The sequence below is a fragment of the Camelus ferus genome, chromosome 21, assembly GCF_009834535.1.
Source record: "Camelus ferus isolate YT-003-E chromosome 21, BCGSAC_Cfer_1.0, whole genome shotgun sequence".
Lineage (NCBI taxonomy): Eukaryota > Metazoa > Chordata > Mammalia > Artiodactyla > Camelidae > Camelus > Camelus ferus.
In genome coordinates, this window is record NC_045716.1 from 21,806,616 (window position 1) to 21,829,692 (window position 23,077).

General features: G+C 34.0%; 2 protein-coding genes across 7 annotated transcripts in view; both read left to right on the forward strand.

The window, feature by feature from the left end:
• Nucleotides 1-23,077, forward strand: part of ASH1L (ASH1 like histone lysine methyltransferase) — a 152,408-nt gene that overhangs the window by 93,951 nt on the left and 35,380 nt on the right. For all 6 annotated transcript variants that reach the window (XM_032464077.1, XM_032464076.1, XM_032464078.1 and 3 more), the window contains 4 exons: nucleotides 11,672-11,766; nucleotides 17,849-17,922; nucleotides 19,652-19,697; nucleotides 19,815-19,923. In XM_032464077.1, the coding sequence (XP_032319968.1) occupies nucleotides 11,672-11,766; nucleotides 17,849-17,922; nucleotides 19,652-19,697; nucleotides 19,815-19,923 (324 nt within the window). The remainder of the gene's footprint in view (nucleotides 1-11,671; nucleotides 11,767-17,848; nucleotides 17,923-19,651; nucleotides 19,698-19,814; nucleotides 19,924-23,077) is intronic.
• LOC102510364 (40S ribosomal protein S15a-like) lies at nucleotides 4,734-5,320 on the forward strand. Its single transcript, XM_032464114.1, has one exon. It carries the CDS (start codon nucleotides 4,828-4,830, stop codon nucleotides 5,227-5,229), a length of 402 nt encoding a protein of 133 aa, XP_032320005.1. The 5' UTR covers nucleotides 4,734-4,827; the 3' UTR covers nucleotides 5,230-5,320.

The following is a 23,077-nucleotide window of genomic DNA, read 5'->3' on the forward strand; positions in this document are numbered from 1 at the left end:
TAGCCTTCCTATCTCTCTCAGTTACTATTTGTATGGAATATCTTTTTCCATCCTTTCACTTTCTTTTCTTTCTTTCTTTCTTTTTTTTTTTTTTCTGAGAAAGAAGGAAGGAATTATTATTTGCAGAAATAAGGAGAACACCCTATCCTTTCACTTTCAACCTGTTTATATCTTTGGATCTAAAAACGAGTCTCTAGTAGACAGAATTTACATAATTATATCATGTTTTCTATCCATTTTGCTGCTCTCTACCTTTTGATTATAGAGTCTCATTCATTTACTTTTAAAGTAATTACCAATAAGGAAGGGCTTAGACTTGTCATTTTGTTTTCCATATGTCATAGCTGTTTGTCCCTCATTTCCTCCATTACTGCCACCTTTTGTACTTAGTTGATCCTGTAGTTACCTGTTTTGCTTCCCTTCTCATTCCCTTTTGTGTATATTCTACAACTGTTTTATCTGTGGTTACTATGGAGATTACATATAACTTCCTAAAGATATAACTATAATTCGAATTGATACCAATCTAACTTCAGTCACATGCAAAAATACTATTTCTGTAAAGCTCCATACCTTCCTTTTATGTTATTGATGTTACAGATTACATCTGTATTCATTTTATGCCCTAAAACATATATTTATAATTATTTTTCATGCATTTGTCTTTTAAATCCTTTTTTCTATACTCCTTTCTCTGCAGTCACCCATGATTAATCTATAAGGGCCTCTTGCCTCTTTTTTCCTAGAAAAAAATTAAAAGCCATTTTTAATAATAATAAATAAAGATTTCATTAACAGAGATGATTAAAGAACTCTCCACATGTGATTTGGTTCATAATGTGGAGTAGGACCTATCAGGCCATCACCTGTTTATATTCTCAGGAATTATAAATCATGATTTATGAAAACTCAGTCTGTCACTTAGGAATGGAGAAGCGTTGAGAGGGAGTCCATAACCACATTTACATTTTGTTCTATTTTTTAATAGAAGCTTGGTTATGTCCAGTTTTATGGCTAAGGAAGGTATTTGTAGCTGGCATTGAATAGGCAACAGCTGTGTTTCTCTAGCTCCCTCTAGTGATAATAAAGTTGCTTCATTAAAATTGCTATTTCTGACTTGACTGTTCTTTCAGACAGGCCTGATGGGCTTAATAGATAACAAGATTTAATATACTTCAGTAAGTAACAGGATTTAAGGTACTAGAAAATTATATCCCCATTCATACAATGGAATATTATTCTGCCTTTAAAAAGAAGGAAATTTAGACACCTCCTACAATGCGGATGAACCTTGAAAATGTTAAGCTAAGTGAAATGAGCCAGTCACAAAAAGACAAATACTATTCAATTCTACTTATAAGAGGTACCTAGAGTAGTCAAGTGCATGGAGATAGAATGAAGAGTGGTGGTTGCAAGGAGCTGGTGGTAGTTACTATTTCATAGGTACAGAGTTTCAGTGTTACAATATGAAGTGTTCTATAGATGGATGACGTTGATGGTTGTACAACAGTGTAAATGTGCTTAATGCTGCTGAACTGCACACTTAAGATTTGTTAAAGTGGGAAATTTTATGTGTATTTTATCATAATTTGAAAAATGACTAATTTTTAAAATGTATATCCCAACTTTGTAGGAAATCTATTACCTCAGCTTGAGAAATATCCCTCAAATCTGTTACTTAAACCAGAGAATGACATAGTCTAACTTAGAAGCCATGATTTTTTGGTGTTAATAGATGGGAGTTTATTGAGACAGCATTCTTATCATCGTAGAAGGAATTTCTGAATGGGACATTGTAAAACAAAAAGGAATTTATTAGAGCCTGTGAAATATCTCTTTGCCACCTAGTTCAGTTTTTACTGCTCCTTAACTAACCCCTAAAACAAAATAAAATAGTCACTAAAAAGAAAAGTTTCATAAATTTTAGAAAGCCAGTTTAATAAGAACTTACTCCATATTGCAGAGTTGCCGAACTTTGTTCTAGGCACCTCACAAGACCTTTCTCCCCAAGAAGTTTTAGTTGTTAGAGAAAAAAGACTGAATTTTAAACTATCCTTAGACATTACGCTATCTAATGTTTTCTCAAAGTCAGTGTAAGGACTACCTGGGGATCTTTTTAAAAATAAAGATTTCTAGTCCCTCCCTTAGGGAGTGTATGTCTCAAACTATAAATACTATCAGAATTCAAGAAAGAGATAGGAAAATACAATTTTTTGATGGAAATTGGGAATTAATGTTTTAAAGTGTAGAAATTACAAACAATATCGTTACTATAGTAATGATAGTATTTCTATTTATAAACTAGAAATTTGGGAAGTGAAGTAATACTTTTTAAAAACACCTTTGGTAATAGATGTGTAGTCACTTTTTCTGAGCAAGAACACAATATTAGCATTTTCCAACCTGAACATATCTTAGAAATTACCTAATTCACCTCCCTTAAGGCTCAGATCAGTTAATCTTATATGCAATGGCACTACCTTCCCAGTTTGACCTGTTTTTTTTCTAAGTACTCAAATCTGCGGCAAAACGAACACTCATATACCCTACCTAAATTTAGCAACATTTTGCCACATTTGCTTCATGTCTTCCTATACACACACACACACACACACACACAAACACACGTGAAAAATTTGAAAGTTGCAAGAATTCACCCCTATGCATTTTAGTAATTATCACCTAAGAACTAGGATACTCTCCTACCTAAGCACAATACCATTTTCGTGTCTAAGAAAATAAGCAGTTTATCAGTAATATCATTTAATATACAACCCATACTTATATTTTCCACACTGTCCTAAAATTGTCTATAGTAATTTATTTTTTCTTTTAATCTAGGATCAAAGCAGATATTATGAGGCTTTTGATAAACCATTGAGTGTTTAAAATAAAAGTATCTTTGTATCATTAAAAAAAACTTGTTTTCATATTCTTTTTCATTATAGATTACTATAAGATATTGAATATAATTCCTTGGGCTATACAAAAGAAATGTGTGTTTTATCTATCTTTATATATAGTAGTTAATATTTGCAAACTCCCAATTTATCCCTTCCTACCCTCTTCCCCCCTGGTAACCATAAGATTGTTTACTGTGTCTCCAAATCTGTTTCTGTTTTGTAGATGAGTTCATTAGTGTCCTCTTTTTTTTTTTTTAGATTCTACATATAAGTGATATCATATGGTATTTTTCTTTTTTTTTTTTTAACTTTTTTTATTGAGTTGTAGTCATTTTACAATGTTGTGCCAAGGTATTTTTCTTTCTCTTTTGGCTTACTTCACTTAGAATGATGATCTCCAGATCCATTCATGTTACTGCAAATGGCATTATTTTATTCATTTTTATGGCTGAGTAGTATTGCATTGTATAAATATACCACAGCTTCTTTATCTAGTCATCTGTCGATGGACATTTAGGTTGCTTCCATGTCAGGGCTACTGTAAATAGTGCTGCTGTGAACATTAGGGTGCATGTATCTTTTCCAGTTAGAGTTCCCTCCAGGAGTGGGATTGCTGGGTCATATGGTAAGTCTATTTTTAGTCTTTTGAGGAATCTCCGTACTGTTTTCCACAATAGCAGGATCCTCCTTCATCTCCATCTTGAAGCAGAATCCATACATACATTATTTATTTGTTTATCATTGAACCATATGAAATTCCCTTTTTTCTTCAGCTCTGTTAGCTTTCTGAAAGAGCCTAAAAGCAGGGATATCCCACAAGTCATGAGCATACTCAGTGTATAGAGTTTGGTTTCTCAATACCATTTTCCACTCAGAGGAACTGAATAAAGCTCCTTGGAGAAATGGCTGATTCAGGGGTAGGTCAAGGAAAGCACAAGGTCAGCCTAAATATCCTGTTTGTACCAATTTTATTGCAAGTTAGTATGTAAATAATGTTTGACTAAAATGAGACATTTTAATGTCTCATTAAAGACTAAAGACTTAATTTGGGTATCCAAATTAACCTGTACTCTTATTTTGTGATATATACCATGCAAATTTTCTATTCTTCCTGATTCTAGATGAAAGAATTTTATAAGAACAATACTTTATTTCTTAAAAGTCACCTGTAAATCCAACTAATTTTTTTCTTACCAGCAATTCCTATAGCATAGCATAGCATTTATTGCCTTTTACTTCATAGTTCTCATATCTGAGTGATTAGTTCATAGTTTTCATATCAGAATGACTATGAACATGAGTAGCTAAATTTGTGAATGAATAGTATTATGACAGATATTGCTTTTGATTTCTTAGCTCGCCAATGTTTATATTTAGGAATTTGCAGTTGATTTCCCATTGCCCATTTTGTCTTTGATGAAAAGTCTACTCTGCTTGACTTTGTTTTGTGTTTTAATGTTTTAGTAATATTGTCTTTTAGCTAATGTAACAGATTGTAGAATGCTGTTCAAAATTTTAGTGACTGTATTCACTGAAAATATAGTACAGGATTCAAAGAAAGGCTTTCATTTGCTTTTTGAATTCCAGCTACACTGTGGAAACTGCTTTTGTCACCAATGTGACTTAAACTTTTAAGTACATTTTTTAATCTGAAGGTTTGTCCCCAAGTTGTTTCTCTGCCATTTACTATGAACAGTGTCTAGCTAATCTATTAGCATTTAGAACTTATTCTGAGTCATTTCTATAATCAGCCAACAAAAAAAACCAAAATAAGTTTAATTAAGCTTATCTTTGTCTAAGGAACACTAGAGCAAAGAAAATGAAAAATGCGTAATTTCAAAAAAGTTTTGCAAGCTAATCTGGGCTTTAAAAGAAATACTCTTCATATGAAAAAATATAATAGGTATTTCAGTGAAACACATACATGAAAATACCAAGTGTACTCTTTCCGCCATCTTTCCATGCCACCATAATGATGCACGTGAACGTCCTGGCTGATGCTCTCAAGAGCATCAACAATGCCGAAAAGAGAGGCAAACGCCAGGTTCTTATTAGGCTGTGCTCCAAAGTCACTGTCCGGTTTCTAACTGTGATGATGAAGCATGGTTATATTGGTGAATTTGAAATCATTGATGATCACAGAGCTGGGAAAATTGTTATGAACCTCACAGGCAGGCTAAATAAGTGCGGAGTGATCAGCCCCAGATTTGATGTGCACCTCAAAGATCTAGAAAAATGGCAGAATAACCTGCTCCCTTCCCGTCAGTTTGGTTTCATTGTACTGACAACCTCAGCTGGCGTCATGGACCATGAAGAAGCAAGGTGAAAACACACAGGAGGGAAAATCCTTGGATTCTTTTTCTAGGGATGTAATACATACGCAGAAATAAAATGCCTCAGTGGAAAAAAAAAAAAAAGTATACAGTTTGTCTGTTCTTGGTGAGAAAACCCAACAAGTTTCTCACATGATTATCATATTCACAAAGATCATAACATGACATCTCTTCAGATATCAGCATTGCAAAACTTAGGGGCAAAACTTTAAGGCATTTAATAACTTACCCAAAATGGCTATTGTGCCAAAGTGTCAGTTTAACTTTCATAGTTCCTCTTTGTAATTGTCTCTACCTCTAAGGTGAAGATTTTATCACATAAATTTGTTTAGTAATTTTCTGATTCAGTATCATTACTTTCATTTAAAATAAGGCTAGTTTTATTTACATATATTTAATATATAATATTAAATATATACAATATATAATATTGATTAATTACGCAAAGATCTCTGTGGTATGATTACTACAACTAGAGCAAAATACTTCTAATTCTTTAGAATCAGCTTTTGGTTGGAAACCTTTGTAAAAATTTTAATTTACTATCATGTGTCAAAAGTATTTATTGCCCTTATTAATTCCTCTACAAGATGAGGAACCAAAAACCTTCCAACTCTCCTCTATCAAATTTCACATGAAGGAGCTATAAATTCTCTTACTTTAAAATCCCCATATATTTCAGTGTTCCTGACCTGCAAAGACTGACATTACTTACTCCCTTTAAATTACGGGATTCCATAAGCCATAGAACAGATTGCAGGCCAGTTTCCTAACAGGACTTTATAGGTATCATTTACGCTTATGAAGTGTACTTCTTTTCCATGTTAATGATCTTGTCATATAAAATTAAGTAAGATTTTTCATGGTTATGAATTTGATTTATGCAATTATATGTCTTGATGAACCTACATTATTTACATGGTCATAAAAAGTATAGGAACCACAAGATAATAGAAAATTTGTATTGGTCTCTACCCCCATTTTCTGCCACAGAACCCCTAAAATCCTTGTAAATTCCCAAGTGATAGGAACACTAAGAGCATCTCTTGTTCTAATGTTTGTCTTTAGCTCCATCCCTGACACAGGGCTCCTAAAACTCTTGTAAATTCCTGAGTGATAAGAGCACTGTGAGCTCTTTTATTCTAATAAGGCAATTCTGGGTAGGCTCCTAGATGTCCCTTAGTCATCAGAAAGACCACGCCATGATTAGAAGCTTGGAGTTTTTATCCCCTTCCCACATCCTCCAGAGAAGGGAGAGGGCTTGGAAACTGGAGTTAATAATTGATCCTGCCTACATAAGGAAGCCTCCATAAAATCCCAGTAATAACTGAGTTCAGAGAGCTTCCACGTTGGTGAACAGTTGGAGATAGAAGGAGAATACACACCCAGAGAGGTCATGGAAGCTCTGCACCCCTTCCCACATACTTTTTACCCTATGCATCTCTTCCATCTGAATGTTCACTTCTATCCTTTATCATATGCTTTAATAAGCTGGTAAACTTAAGTGTTTCCCTGAGTTCTGTGAGTGGCTGTAACAAATTAATCAGACTTGAGAAAGGGGGTCATGGGAACCACCAATTTGTAGCTAGACTGAACATAAATTTTGGGTAACCTGGGGACCTACTATAATATTTGCGATTGACATCTGAAGCAGGGTGTGGGGCAGTCTTGTGGGACCTAGCCCTTAACCTTTGGGATCTGACAACATCTCCAGGTAGATAGTGTTAGAATTGAGTTAAATTTTAGGACATCCAGCTGGTGTGAAGAGAATTGACTGGTGTGAGGGAAAACCTCCACACGTTGAGTGACCAGAGATATCAGAAGTCAAGTGTTCTGAGTCAAAGTAAGGAGAGGAGACACACAAGAAAGAAACTCACAATAGGGAAGAACTGGTTTTTTCCTACATAGGAAGGAAAACTGGGTTGTTTTTCTAAACAGGAACATAAAAAACACTTTATATTATGTATTATATTTTGTGTATAGGCATACCTCAAAGATATTGCAGGTTCAGTACTAGACCACCGCAATAAAGCAAATATCCCAATAAAGGGAATCACACGAAGTTTCTGGTTTCCCAGTACACGTACAAGTTATGTTTACACTATAGTGTAGTCTGTTAGGTGTGTAAATTGCATTATATATTTTTAAAAAACCAATGTATATACCTTAATTAAAAAATACTTTTTATTTGCTAAAAAACGCAAACCATCATGAGTCTTCAGTGAATTGTGATCTTTTTGCTGCTAGAGGGCCTTGCCTCTGATCTGACTGATCAGGGTGGTTGTTGAAAGTTGGCGTGGCTATGGCAATTTCTTAAGATAAGACAACAATGAAATTTGCTGCATCTTGACTCTTCCTTTCTCTGCAGTATGAAATGCTGTTTGATAGCATTTTACCCATAGAACTTCTTTCAGAATTGGAGTCAATCCTCTTAAACCCTGCCACTGCCTTATCAGCTAAGCTTATGTAATATTGTAACTCCTTCACTGCCATTTCAACAGTCTTTTCACAGCATCTGCACCAGCAGTAGATTCCATCTCAAGGAAACACTTTCTTTGCTCATCCATAAGAAGTAACTCCTCATCCGTGACAGTTTCACCACAAGGTTGCAGCCGTTCAGCCACGCCTTCAGGCTCCCCTTCTAATTCTAGTTCTCTTGCTACTTCCATCACATCTGCAGTTACTTCCTCCTCTGAAGTCTTGAGCCCCTCCAAGTCATCCATGAGGGTTAGAAACAACTCCTTCCAAACTCCTGTTAACGCTGATATTTTGACTTCTTCTCATGAACCACAAATGTTCTTAATGGCATCTGGAATCTTTTCCAGAAGGTTTTCCAATTTCCTTTGCTCAGATTCAACAGAGGAATCACTATCTATGGCAGCTAGCTGTAGCAGTATGAAATGCATTTCTTCAACAATAAGACTTGAATGTTGAAATTACTCCTTGATCCATGGGCTGCAGAATGGATGTTGTGCAAGCAGGCATGAAAAGAACAATTAATCTCACTGTACATCTCCATCAGAGTTCTTGGGTGACCAGGTGCATTGTCAATGAGCAGGAATATTCTCAAAGGAGTCTTTTTTTCTGAGCAGTAGGTCTCAACAGTGGGCTCAAATATTCAGTAAATCATATTGTCAACAGATGTGTTTTGTTGTTCCATTTAAAAGAGCAGAGGCAGAGTAGATTCAGTGTAATTCAGAAAGGCCCTAGGATTTTCAGAACGGTAGCAGAGCACTGGCTTCAACTTAAAGTCACTGGCTGCATTGGCCCCTAACAAGAGAGTCAGCCTGTCTTTTGAAGCTTTAAAGCCAAGCATTGACTTCTCTCTAGCTATGGAAATCCTAGATGACATCTTCTTTCAGTATAAGGCTGTTTTTTCCTACACTGAAAAAAACTGTTGTTTGGTGTAACCACCTTCATTAATGATCTGAGCTAAATCTTCTGGATCACTTACTATAGCTTCTACATCAGTGCCTGCTGCTTCACCTTTCACTTTTCACAGATTGAAAGTCTGTTTAGTACAGCCATGTATCACAAAAACATACTGTCAACCTTACTGTAAGTTATGGCTTTTCTATATCTGAAATGGCTATTCTTTATTCCTACAGGTATAAAGATTTTCTCCTGAGTGATTTGAACTGATACTGGCACAAAAATGAATACCACAGGAAATGCCAGGAGTGTTCAGAATCTTGAAGACAAACTAACAAAACAACCAAATTCTCTCTTAATATATCACTCCTCAGAGCTCACATGGAACAGAGTATTTTAAAAAATGAGAGAAATTTCCATGTTGTTGTAACCAACAGGGAAATAAATGGCCATGCCTAAATTAGAACTAAAATCAGACTTGGCTAAGAACTAGGAAAATAATTTCTCACATAATTATCATATCCATAGTGATATCATGTGTCTTAGACATCAGCATTGCAAAATCAAGAATAAATTTAATTTTTTTAGGGAGTCAGTCGGTAATCGATAGGATGTATTCAAGGTATCATTTATTTGAGGGACTAATACTATACAAGTGACCCTGAATTTTTTTGTATGGTTTTGCTTGTTTATTCAGTTCAGAATGCCAAGTATTTTCTTCCCCTACTACTGTCCGTTTTGTGCTTGCTTACCCTGTTGGCAGCAGGGTAAAATGTCAGTTTTGCTTTTATACCTGTGTTAGCTAAATGAAAACTTTTATGTTCTCTGTTTAATTAGTTTGGGTAAATCTTGAATCTAATAAAGTGTAGATCAAATTTCCTTTTATGCAGAGTGCTTAGTTCTAGATAGTTGTTTTCTTGATCTTTTTGACTTAAATTGATGATGAAGAAATAAAATTTTTAATTGGGTTAAAAAAATTCCATCTTTCTGTTCATAATCATTCTTTGGGGTAGGTTTCTTTAAATGAGAAAATTTATCTTTAGATATATTTTAAACAGTCTAATATCTTCCTTTTCCTTCTTTGTAACTGTTTCCCAGACTCCTTAACACTGCCTTAAAAACTTCACATGACCTAGTTTCTAACTTCATCTGAACTGCTTCAGCCTCCTTTCATTTCTTCTAATTCTCCAATCTCATTCAAACTTTTATCTCATACTGGCTATTTCCTCTGCCTGATCCTCCTCCATTTCCCAGATCCTCTTCTATCAGTAACATTTTAGCTTAATGCCATTTCCTTAGAAAAGCCTTCCCAAATTACTTGCTGTTCATCACATTTTAATTATTTGCTTGACATTTATTATTTTCTGACTTTTGTTTGTTTGTTTTCTTAGTTTTTATTATTTCCTTATTCTCTTTCTACCCAAGTAGAATGTGAACTATCTTATTTACCACTATTTCTCAGCACTTGGAACAGGGCCTGGACTTAATGAGTGCTTAGTAATTACTGAATAACTAAATGAATGACTCACTGGAAAGAACAAGTCTTCTAATAACTTCAGGTTCCGCAGATAACTTATTCTCTGGGCCTCAATTTTCTCACGTATATCAGCATGCCTACATGTTATAAGATACTATAGACTAAAGAAGTTTATTTTGTATTGCACGGGGAACTATGTTCAGTATCTTGTAGTAACCTATAATTAAAAAAAATTAAAATGAATATACATAAAAAAATATAATAGATTAGACTTGTTTTTTGAAAGGCAGTATGTCATAATTCATGGAGAAATATATCCAGCTTGCCTTATTTACTGGAACTTTAAGTCAAAATAAAATCAGAGTAGATTATGAGGCTCTCCTGAACTCCTTTTTTCTCTCCTCTTTTTCTCATTTCCTTCTTTCCCCTTCTTTTTTTCCCTCTTTCATATATATATATATATTATATATATATATCTGAAATCTCTTGAGATTTTGACCTCATTAGAAACACAGACCAGGAAGATGAGAGGAAGAGGTATGCTTATGGGACATTGTAGAATAAATAAGGAGAATAATGGGTAAGAGTTGAGCAAGAAACTGAGGTTTTCATCTTGAATCTCCTTACTACTAAAATTAAAGCAAGCCATCCTTATAGAGAATCAGTTTTTAAATCTGTATACTACAGCTAACATTTCTTACCTACTTCACAGGATTAACATAAATGATAATATGTGAAAGTACTTTATAAACTATGAGTCATTAACCATATATAAGGCAATCATTATGATCAGATCTGAAATCTAGTTTCCTTCTATAAAACTGTTAGAGAATGCTAATAAGGTTGTTTCTTATGTATAATTTCTAAAAGGCAATTCCAGAAATGTAGATTTTTAAGATACATGAAACTACTTAGTACCCCTCCCTTCAAAAATATGCATTTAAGATTTAAGACACTGTTGAAACAAATACTTTTTCCCTCAGTTCACTATTTTGTTTACAAACCAGACATGTACATAAATCAACTGAATCAACTGTTTATGACATGTAGAATAAGTCACACAGAATAGTTCACACATATAAACCATTTGTTATTTTGTTAGTTTTCTTTGTCCTTTATTAGGAGACTGACAAGAAATGAGTAGTTTGGGTTCAAAATTATAGAAAAACAACATACTTTTATTTTGTAGATAGACTTTTCTTAAATTACATTCTAAATTGTGAATTTGGAGTTTTTGTACTTTATGAAATCCCATCTATAGCTCAATTGAATTACATTAGCATTTTTAAATTGTTAACGAAAGCTCCCCAGTATTTTTGCATAAATTACCATGAAGCCAAGTTCATTCCTTTTTGTGTTTATAAAAGTGATTTTTAACTCAAAATAGTATTGCATTTTTTTTTAATTGAGGTAAAATGACCTACAGTACTACGTTAGTTCACACACACCATAGTGATTTGCTATTTCTGTACATTACAAAAGGATCACCATTAAAACAAATACTCTTGATACAATGATTTGTTTTCTGTATTTGACCACAAGAGGAAATTACACTGCCTCTGTTTTTCATTCTTTTCTGATCATAGCCCAAAGAGCCGATTGATCCAATTAAAGAAAGAGAAGCTGGAATACACTCCAGGAGAACATGAGTATGGATTATTCCCAGCCCCCATTCATGTTGGTGAGTACTCAGTATATATAGTATATTGCTGAGAAAAAAAAATGTTATTTCTTGAATTTGTGTGAAATGTCTTTGTGCTCTTATTATTTCTACATCTCCATTTGAGGTCAGACCATTTAATTTATATTCACTCTGAAGAATTTTGCAAATTCTCTTACCATCTAGGAGTCAAAGTGAAGTAAATCTTATTCACTGGAGTTTCAATAACCAACACTTTATCTGTAGCATTTGATTCTCTAAATATGTCATCTAAGAAAACTCAGCTATTCATTAGTTCAGTTTCAAATGTTTTCTGTGTTCAAAGGGAGATGATTTATAGATAAGTAATAATCAAAGGAAGAGAACCCACTGCTTTTCCTGATCATTTATATGCTTGAAAATTGAGCAAGATTTATCTTTCTATTTATTGTTGGAGAATATGTCAAGTCTTTGTTTAGCATTTTGATAATAATACTTTCCAGGATCCTGCTGTCCAGCTTATCAGATAAGTAAAGGATACCTATAAGTTGTCCTGGATTTCTCTCATTGTTCCAACACCTCATCCAGTCCATCCACCAAATTCTTTTATTTCCATCCTTGGAATGTATCCTGCCTCTCTTCAAATTCCACTGCCATCATTCACATCTGTGCCGCTATTATCTTTTGCTTGGACTATTGCAATAGCCTTCTAACAGATCTGTTCACCTATTCTTGCTCCCTTCCAAACCACTCTTCACATAGTAAAAAAAGAAATGATTTAATAACTTAAACTAAATCATACTTAAAACCTTTCAGTGGCTTGTCGTCAGAGTAAACTATAAACTCCTTACCCGGACTTTTAAGAATGATCTGGTTCATGACTAGCTCATCATTCTGCATCTGTCTGTCCCCATCTTCCCCTTATTCACTGTATTGTATCATTCTGGTTCTTGTTTCAGATTCTAGAACATACCAAGCTCTTTCGTACCAAAAGATCATCATGCTAATTATTACAAATGCCTGAAAAGGTCTTAATCGAACTTCTCCCGTGGTTGGTTTTTTCTCATCCTTTGAGGATGAGCTTAATGTCATTATCAGCTTAAATATCATTTTCTTTAAAATTATCTTCCTGATTGTCCTACCAAACATGCTTCTTACCTTTATTTTATATCACAGCACCCTGTTTATTTCTTTCTATAATCTAAAATTATTTTATTTGTTTACTCATTTGCTAATCTGTCTCCCTTATTAGATCATAAACTCTGGGAGCACAGGATCATTTGTTTTTCTTATTCTTCTTTGATTTTCCAGTACTTGGTATATAATAGAAGTTTAACAAATATTGGTTATACAAATGAAAGAAGAGGAGAAATTAGGATGTTATTAAATATAGATGACAGTTTTTTTTCCAAGAGCAGCTTACTTGTGTTGTAAACATTGATCCCATACTTCTGTTATTCTCTTCAACTATGACTCTTGACCCTCTTGACTATGGGGCTCTTCTGTGTCTTATGATTATCTAATTTGTTTTTTTCTCCCAAGAGGGCCCAGTACCAACAGTGTAATTCTACGGTAAAGATTCGTTTGCCTTAATTATTCTGTGTTGAGTGGCTGGAGGGTGGTTTAACTACAACGTAGAATTACAGGGTTTAATTCTCAGGTAACTCTATTAGAGCCTATTTAAGGAAGGTTAGAGTAAGTTCCATATTCTCTAGGCTTAGTGCCAAAGTTCTTTCAAAAGAACCTTTTGTTTTTAGTAGTGAGGTCATAGCAGTGGAAACAGATTCTCAGCAGATTTAGCTATTTCCTAGAATCTGCTAATGATAAATAGACTTTGAAGATAGGAAGTAGTTTAAAAGTCTCATTTAAAGGAAAATACAAGCATTTTGGTCTCACTGGTTTTGTCCTAGATGGGAAATTGGCTAAGTCATGTCTTGGAAAAAAGCTCTAACTAGTCAAGGGGGTGATAGTCAGTTAATCCCAAGGGAGATGAAATGAATAATGGATATGCCAATATTTCTGTCACATATCTGGCATGAATAGTGGTTAAGAGGTCGAGGATGGAAATCCCTTAATTTAAATAAAGATTTTCCTCTCTCTAAATCCCCACTTCAGTCTCTCATTAAGACTAACTTGTACTCAGTGATCTGCAAGTAAGTAGATAGTGGACAAAACTATCAAATAGTGGGTCTTTTTCCTATGAAACAAGACTTAAAATCAGGCTATTGCAAGATGGAATTTTTTTTTTCTGGACAGTGATATTTTGTTGCTCAGATAATATTTTAGACAAGATAGGGAGAGAGGCCAGTCAACTGTTTTAAGCAGCTCACTTCCAGTATTGTGTAAACAAAGAGCATGACTTGGGGTCAGCCAGACCTGGGTTCATCTCTATCTTTGCCGTATTAGTTAAGTGAATAAAATAGTTATATAAGTGAAATACTAATGTATCTTATCAATGGAGTTATTCAATAATATATTTCAAATTTTTAATGAATTTAGGTCTCTTTGTCTCATTAGAGAAATCTATTTCAAATAAAATTTTACTTTTTATGATAAATACTCATTTATCAAAATGTATATTATACTCTTACATTTGTTGTCAGTTGATTTTTGACAACAGTGCCGTAACAGTTCAATGAGGAACACCATGATCTTTTTGAAAGATGGTTTCTGTGATAACTGGATACACACATATAAAAAGATAAAGCTGGATCTCTGTCTAGCACCATATAAAAAAGTTAACTAAAAGTGGATCAGCAATCTAAATATAACAGCTAAAATTGTAAAAGTCTCAAGAAAACATAGGAGTAAATCTTCGTGACCTTGGATTAAATAATAATTTCTTAGATATCTAACACCATAATCATGTACAACAAAAGAAAAAAGAGACAGATTGGACTTTATCAGTATTGTTTGTTTATTTGTTTTTAATGGAAGTACTGGGGACTGGACCTTGTGCATGCTAAGCATGCGCTCTTCCACTGAGCTATATACCCTCCCTCCTGGACTTACCAATATTAAAACATTTGTGCTTCAAAGAAAACCATCAAGAAACTGAAACAACCCACATAATGAGAAAATCATTTTCAAATTGTATATCAAGTAATAGACTTGTATCCCAAAACCCATATATATGAAAAACTGTTATAACTCAATAATAAAAAGACAACACAATTTTTTAAATGAGTAAATTATTCGAATGGATATTTCTTCAGAAAAGATACACAAGTGGCCAATAAGCATATGAAAAGATGCTCAACATCATTAGTCATTAGGGAAATGGAAATCAAAGCCATAATGAGCTGTCACTTCACACTCATGGGGATGACTTTAATTAAAGGATTGATAAGGGTATAAAGAAATGGGAACCTTCATATATTCCTGGTAGGAATGTGAAGTGGATAAACCTCTTTAGAAAGTATTTTATCAGTTCCTCAAAAAGTTAAACATAGATTTCCCAGAAGACCCAAAGTTCTGCTGCTTCAGTATATACCCAAAAGAACTGAAAACATATGTCCAGACAAAAATACACGTGTTCATAGCAGCAGTGTTCATAATAGCGAAAAGGTAGAAGCACCCACGTTTCCATCAGTGAGTAAATGGATAAACAAAATGAGATACATTCACACAATGGAATATTATTTAGCAATAATAAAAAATGAAGTACTGAGAAATGCAACAACATGGATGAATCATGAAAATACCATGTTATATGAAAGAAGACAGTCACAAAATACCACATGTTTTATGATTCCATCTATATGAAATGCCCAGAATAAGCAAGTACATAGAAATACAAGGTAGATTAATGGTTTCCAGTGACTGGGGGTAGGAGAGAATGGGGAGTGACTGCTAGTGGTTACAAGGTTTCTTTTGGAGATGATGAAAGTGTTCTGAAATAATTTTAATTATGTTAATTACAAATCTCTAAGGAAACAGCCAATGAGATATGTAGCGAGAAAGATTTATTTGAAGCACTTGGCTCTCACAGTTGTGGAGGCTGGCAAGTCCAAAATCTGCAGGTTAGGCTGACAGCATGGAGACTAAGAAAGCTGATGTTGCAGCTCAAGGAGTCTGAAGGCAGCATTCACTCTGTAGAGGTCAGTCTTTATTCTATTAAGGACTTCAGCTGATTGGATGAATCCTACCCACATTTTAGAGGATACTCTGCTCTCTTCAGACTCTTTTGATTTACGTGTTAATCTCATCTAAAAAATACCTTTACAGACACATCTAGAATAATATTTAACCAAATATTTGGGTACTGTGACCTAGCCAAGTTGACACATAAAATTAACCATCCTGTACACTAAAACCCACTGAAAAGAATACTTTAAAAAGCTAGATATTATGGTGTGTAAATTATGCCTTAATAGAGCTATAACTTTGAAAATGTGTATTATATTTACGTTGTTTTGATCAGGCATATATTTATCAAAAATTATAGTGATCATCCAATGCAAAAGAAGTTACAATGCTTTGAACATTATGGTCACAGGTACTTTTTTTTTAACTGAAGTATAGTCAGTTACAGTGTGTCAATTTCCTGTGTACAGTACAATGTCCCAGTCATGCATATACATATATTTGTTTTCATAGTCTTTTTCATTAAAGGTTATTACAGTATATTGAATATAGTTCCCTGTGCTGTATACAATAAATTTGTTTTTTAAATCAATTTTATATATAGTAGCTAACATTTGCAAATCTCAAACTCCCAAATTTATCCCTTCCTGTCCCATTTCCCCTAGTAATCATAAGATTGTTTACTACATAAGATTTTGAGTCTTTTTCTGTTTTGTAGATGAGTTCATTAGTGTCTTTTTTTTTTTATTCCACATATGAGTGATATTATATGGTATTTTTCTCTCTCTTTATGGCTTCATTTAGAATGACCATCTCTAGATCCATCCATGTTGCTGCAAATGGCATTATTTAATCTTTTTATGGCTGAGTAGTATTCCATTGTATAAATATACCACAACTTCTTTATCTAGTCTTCTGTCGATGGACATTTAGATTGCTTCCATGTCTTGGCTATTGTATACAGTGCTGCTATGAACACTGGGGTGCATGTATCTTTTCAAATTAGAGTTCCCTGTGGATATATGCCCAGAAGTGGGATTGCTGGATCATATGTGAGTCTATTTTCAGTTTTTTGAGGAATCTCCATATTGTTTTCCATAATGGCTGCACCAAACTACATTCCCACCAAGAGTGTAGGAGTGTTCCCTTTTCTCCACAGCCTCTACAGCATTTATTGTTTGTGGACTTTTGAATGATGGCCATTCTGATTGGTGTGAGGTGATACCTCATTGTAGTTTTGATTTGCATTCTTCTGATAATAGCGATATTGAGCATTTTTTTCATTTGCCTATTGGCCATTTGTATACGACCTATGTATTTTTGGTAGTAAACTTGCTATGCTAGTTTTATATAAGCTACTATCGAATCATAACATGGAAGCAACCTCAGTGTCCATCAACAGATGAATGAATGAAGATGTGATGTGTATGTATAATAGACTATTACTTGGTCATAAAAAAAAGAAGAGTGAAATGTTGCCATTTATAGCAACATGGATGGACCTAGAGATTATCATACTAAGTGAAGAAAGTCAGACAGAGAAAGACAAATATTATATGATATCACTTATATGTGTGGCCTTAAAAAAAAAATACAAAACAGAACAGACTCACAGAGGTAGAAAACAAACTTGTGGTTACCAAAGGGGAAAAGGAAGGGAGTATAAATTAGGAGTATGGGATTAACAGATACGCACCACTATATAAAACAGATAAAAAGAATTTACTGTATAGCATAGGAAACTATATACAATATTTTGTAAAACCTATAATGGAAAAGAATATATATATTAATCACTTCACTGTATACCTGAAACTTATATAATACTAAATATCAACTATATTTCAATTAAAAAAATATCTTTAGCACATACCACATGGTGCACAGTGGAAAAGGGTAGCTAAAATTAAAAATTGGTGATGGAAAAACCCATAAAATTAAATCTCTATTTTTCTAGTCAGTGCATATTAAATCTTGGGGATATATGGTTTTTTGTGTGTGAATAGATATTGAAATTGATAGTATTTTTTTGTTTCAGGAAAATATTTAAGGCAAAAGAGAATTGATTTCCAGCTTCCCTATGATATTCTTTGGCAGTGGAAACATAATCAGGTACGGGCCTTTCTTACTATGTTTCGTCTTAAGTAGTAAATGAGGGCAGAGGGGAATACAAGTCTTTTTCTCTGCCTTCCGTTATGCTCTCATCTTAGGAAGTATAGAGAAGTATCCCTGTGAAGGTTAGACTAAGAAAAATGAATTTGCATCCATATTTAATGTGACCTATTTGCCTTTACTCTTACTTCAAAATAGCAGTAAGTTCCTGCTTCCTTAGGCAACCTTCTGTTATTATTCTGGACTTTTATTTTGGTAGCACAGATTTTGTTCTGTAAGAATCCTGTTTGATGCAGGTCTCAGGAGAATTTAGATGTACTGCCAGCAGCACTAAGAAATTTCAAGCTTTATTTTTGTTGGCTCCTTCCCATCAGTTTGGAATTTATTTTTCACGTACAAAAGAGATTCTTCTACCAAAGGAAACAGGGAGACTGTTTAACACTCTTGTACTTTTAAAAGATCTCTAAATATATTGGAAACTAAAAATGGGAAAGTGCTGTTTTTCTCTCTTGCTTTCCTAATTGAAAAGTTTCCCCAGTAATTTTTGTATTAAGCTCTAGCCCCCGACTGAAGACTGAGAAATAGAAGCAGTCATGCAAATAAGCTAAATAAGCTCCTGAGATATGCCAAAATTCCACCAAAGTTTAATTTTGGAAAACCAAAAGCAGTGGACATTCCCTTCTGCATTCTCTTCTCTGGTGGCCTCTCTTGAGTTCTAAGAGGATCAATATGTTAGATATTTGTCTCAGAGAGTTCCTATGGAGGAGATAGTGCTTTGACTCTCTACCCACTGAGAAATGGTGGTGGGATTATTCTTATAGATTAATACACTCTAGCTTAAACCAAGTTGCTTTTTGTTTATTTGTTTTTATACTCTCTTCTGTGGTAAAACACAGAACAACTAATATATTTTTTTCTAATGCATTCTTTTTATATGTATTTTTAAATTTTTTTAAAAAATCAAAGTATAGTCAGTTTACAGTGTGTCAATTTCTGGTATACAGCATAGTATTTCAGTCATACATAAACATACATGTATTAGTTTTCATATTCTTTTTCATTACAGGTTACTACAAAGATATTGAATATAGTTTCCCATGGTATACAGAAGAAACTTGTTAATCTTTTTTATATACAGTACTTAATATTTGCTCTTAATGCATTCTTGATTGCAGTGTGAAAGCTCCATTATCCTGCCTGCCATCTCCCCTTTATTCACTAAATTAATTGCCTTAATTAAAATGTGAAATGTATTTTCCTACAACATTCACCCTGAAAAAGCCAGGGTACTCATCTTGTTAATTTTATGTATCTACCCAGACCATCTAAACAAGCCCTGGACAAATTTTCCTTTCTTTTCAGAGAGTCAAATATAATCTCAGTTTATCCAAATGAATAGTTTTGATCTGCAATATGATTTTCATTTAAGTTTGTCCAGCAATATACTGAAGATACATCTAATTCAAAATGTATTCTAGACTACTTAATATTTCTTCTGTTGAATCTAGTTTTCTCTTACCCTGATCTAGTAAGCAACCTTTTATTTCTGGGTAAAATGTAATCATACCAAGAGCTTCCCTCAAATGTATCCAACCCAGAAAGTCTTGTAAATATTTCTATATGACCAGAGTTCATGGATAATTTCCTCTATTTTTAGTGATTGATGCTGTTGTCTGGCACTTGAAGTTGAATGCTGTATCAAGATATTTCTATTTTTTTTTTCTTCTAGCTCTACAAAAAACCAGATGTCCCACTATATAAAAAAATTCGTTCAAGTGAGTAACTTGGGAGCTATTTTTTCTGCCTCTATACCATCAATGTTGTTCTTAGCCTGGCACTTAAAAAAATTAACCTATATGTTCACAAACTATTCTTTGCTATCCCCTCTCAAGATGTCTACGTTGATGTCAAACCCCTTTCTGGTTATGAGGCTACCACCTGTAACTGTAAGAAGCCAGATGATGACACCAGAAAGGGCTGTGTGGATGACTGCCTCAACAGGTACTGTAGTAAACTGACTCCTCTATGAGCATAGGCTTTTAAGATCTATAAGACACTTTACTTAGAGGGAAAGGTTAAATAGGCTCTTTGATTTCCCCTCAAGAAGTTGTACAAAGATATATAAAACCTAATTAATGGACTGTCTTGGCCTACTATTACAAAATATCTTAGACTTAAACAACAGAGATTAATTTCTCATAGTTCTAGAGGCTGGGAATTCGAGATCAGAATGCCAGCAGATGCAGTATCTGGTGAGAGCCCACTTTCCTGGCTTATAGACAGCTGCCTTCTCCTTATATGCTCACATGGCTTTTCCTCAGTGCATGCTTGTGATGGAGAGAAATTTCTCTCTCTCTTCCTAGGACACAAATCTCATTATGAGGTTCCCACCCTCGTGACCTTATATAAACCTGCTTACCTCCCAAAGGCCCTACTTCCAAATATCATCATCACATTGGGAGCTAGGGCTTTAACTATGAATTTTGAGGGAACATACTCAGCCCATAACATGGGCTAAATAGCGTAACAGAAAAACAATACGATTTATGTACCTAGGTTTAAATTCTCTTACTACTTATGATACCTGAGGAAAGTTATTTAACGCCTCTAATAAAAATAATACCTTACTTATCAGGGGGTTATAAGGATTATATGAAACAATGTTTATAATGTATTAACCACAGTTCTAGAAATCTTAGATCTCAGTATATGGTAGCCATAAAGAGGGAGTAAAAGTAGAATGATGGCAGTGAGAAAGAAGGCCATGATATATGGGGGGAAATTAAGTTGATAAACTGTTAACATATAGCAGATATACACCTGATGATTGAGTCATCGAGGCTAGTGAGAGATGGTAAATCTATTGTCATAGATTGGAAGTATGGAATCTAACTAGCGTGGAAATAAAAATTATGATTTTGATCTGGGACTACTGAGTTTTAAATGACATTGAGATTTCAAAATGGAAATGTCTAATAGACATTGTCTACAAAGGAGTAGAGATAGAATTTGTTGGTTTTAGTAACGTAAGCAGATTTACAGCAAAAAAGAAACAGTGAACTTCACATCAATGCTTCTTGTTCTAGATAGCTTTCCTGGCCAAATAAACTGCTTCCCTGGTCTTGATCTCTAGTCAACTGTTCTTTAGGCTGAGGGAATCAGTGTTTCTGCTTTAACATGCCAGTTGGGAAATTCTACCTTACCTACATCACTGTAAATTTACATCTTGTCATTGTACATACGCACAGATGTACATAGTAGTAATAGCTTGGTGGTATAGATAGTCGGGGTTCTGTCACCAATTTTTTTCACTCCCAAATATATGCACTTTTATGGATCATTATAGTCCACGAGCTCATACTTCTTAGGTTGATATGTCAGTGTTTGAACAACATTCTCCTGTTGTTCATCATTCAAGCTGTTTTTAATGTTTTGCTATTAAAAATGGCACTACTGTGAAACTCTGTGTAGATTCCTTTTTTTACCCTTAGAGTGTATTCACAAAAGAAGAAATATCCCCAAAAGAAAATACCTGTATGAACTATATGAACATATATATAATTCTTACTATATACTATCCAGTAACTCATAAATTATTGAGTTAATTACCACCAATATATAAATATATTTATTTTCCCATAGTTCCACCTCTTTGAATAGTAACATCTAACTTTATTTCTAGTGCTTTAGTATTTCATTTTAATATATGAAAGTATGATATGTCCTTAGGGTTGTTTATGTGTGCATTTCTTTAGATGCTAACATTACTGTGTCTTTTTATATGATATTTTATTGTCTCTGAAATTATCATCATAATAGCTGCTGCCTCATTGCTTATTTTTTCTTTCTCACAATAGTCCAAGGAGGTAGGTGATAATTTTACATTGTATAGATGAAGGAACCTAGAATATTGATAATAAATTGCTCTATATTACACAATACAAGTGACAGAGACAGAATTTGAACCCACATGTGTTTGATTCAAGTCATGTTCTTTCCACTGTACCATACTACTTATATAAGTAGTTAGTCTTTGAATATTTATCTTTACATAATTATGTTGATTCTCTTAAATCATGTAGTATGGGTATCATATTTACTTTTCTCATTATGTTGCCATTGTTCAAAAAAAAAAAAAAACTTAACCCTGAATAAGAAATAAACAAACCCTCAGATACAATGCTGCCAACTTTGTGTCATGAGAATGTGATACTATATCATCATGCATGTGGTAAATTCACAAATAACTAAGAAAAATTGAAATATGCTATTCAGTGGGTGCTTCCTTAATATATTTAAAAGTAACCCGTGTAAAGATTCAATTAAATGGTGCTACCTAAAATGTAGGATGGCTTTGTCTTTCCTCTTGTATTCAAAGTTCTGTAAATATATGAAGGAGTGGGGGAATTAAACAATCTGCAGCGTCCACTTTCCACATCTAGGTAAGACTTATATGTAGAACTGTACTCACTTGCACATAGCCCAAGGAAAACTTGATTTAGGACTATCTTTAAAGCACATAATGAGTTTTTACAGTTACTTCAAATAAATATGTTAAAAATTTGTTCTCCTCTCTCACAACTTTAGGAATTACCAACATTGTTTTTAAATTCTGCAAATCTTCCCTGTGGGTTCTTGTTTCTGTATGCCATCCATATCAAACCCATTACTTCAGAACATTCCTCATTCCCTAAAGCAGAGTCCTAATAATTCATTCCAAGCTACTTTTTAACCCTGTACCCATTTGCTCACAGCATGTACAGAGTACATTCCCTCAGCTTTCCACAGAAATAGACATAGTATATAAAAAAAACTGAATACTTAGGGGAAAATGAAAGTATATTGCCTGGTGAGATTTATAATGCCACTAGTAGTGATTACTCTCAGAGTTCACAGGCCCTAAACTGAACATCAGGGTCCCTGTCTAACTCCCTATTATACTCTATCTGTTCTCCTTTATTGAGTACAGTGCACTTCCACATACCCACCAGTGAGAATCTCTAGGATCTTTCACCTACTGCTCTAGTAGAACCCTAGGTCCTCAGATTCTTGGTCCCAAAAAGTCAGGACAGTCGTCTCCTCTGCCTCTAAGACTTATTCCTTCCTGACCTGGCATGATTCATCGCGGAAACATTCATTTCATCTAAGTAAAAAC

Excerpts from the sequence above, each read along its gene's own strand:
- LOC102510364 (XM_032464114.1), top strand. The coding sequence starts at position 4,828 with ATGAAAATACCAAGTGTACTCTTTCCGCCATCTTTCCATGCCACCATA.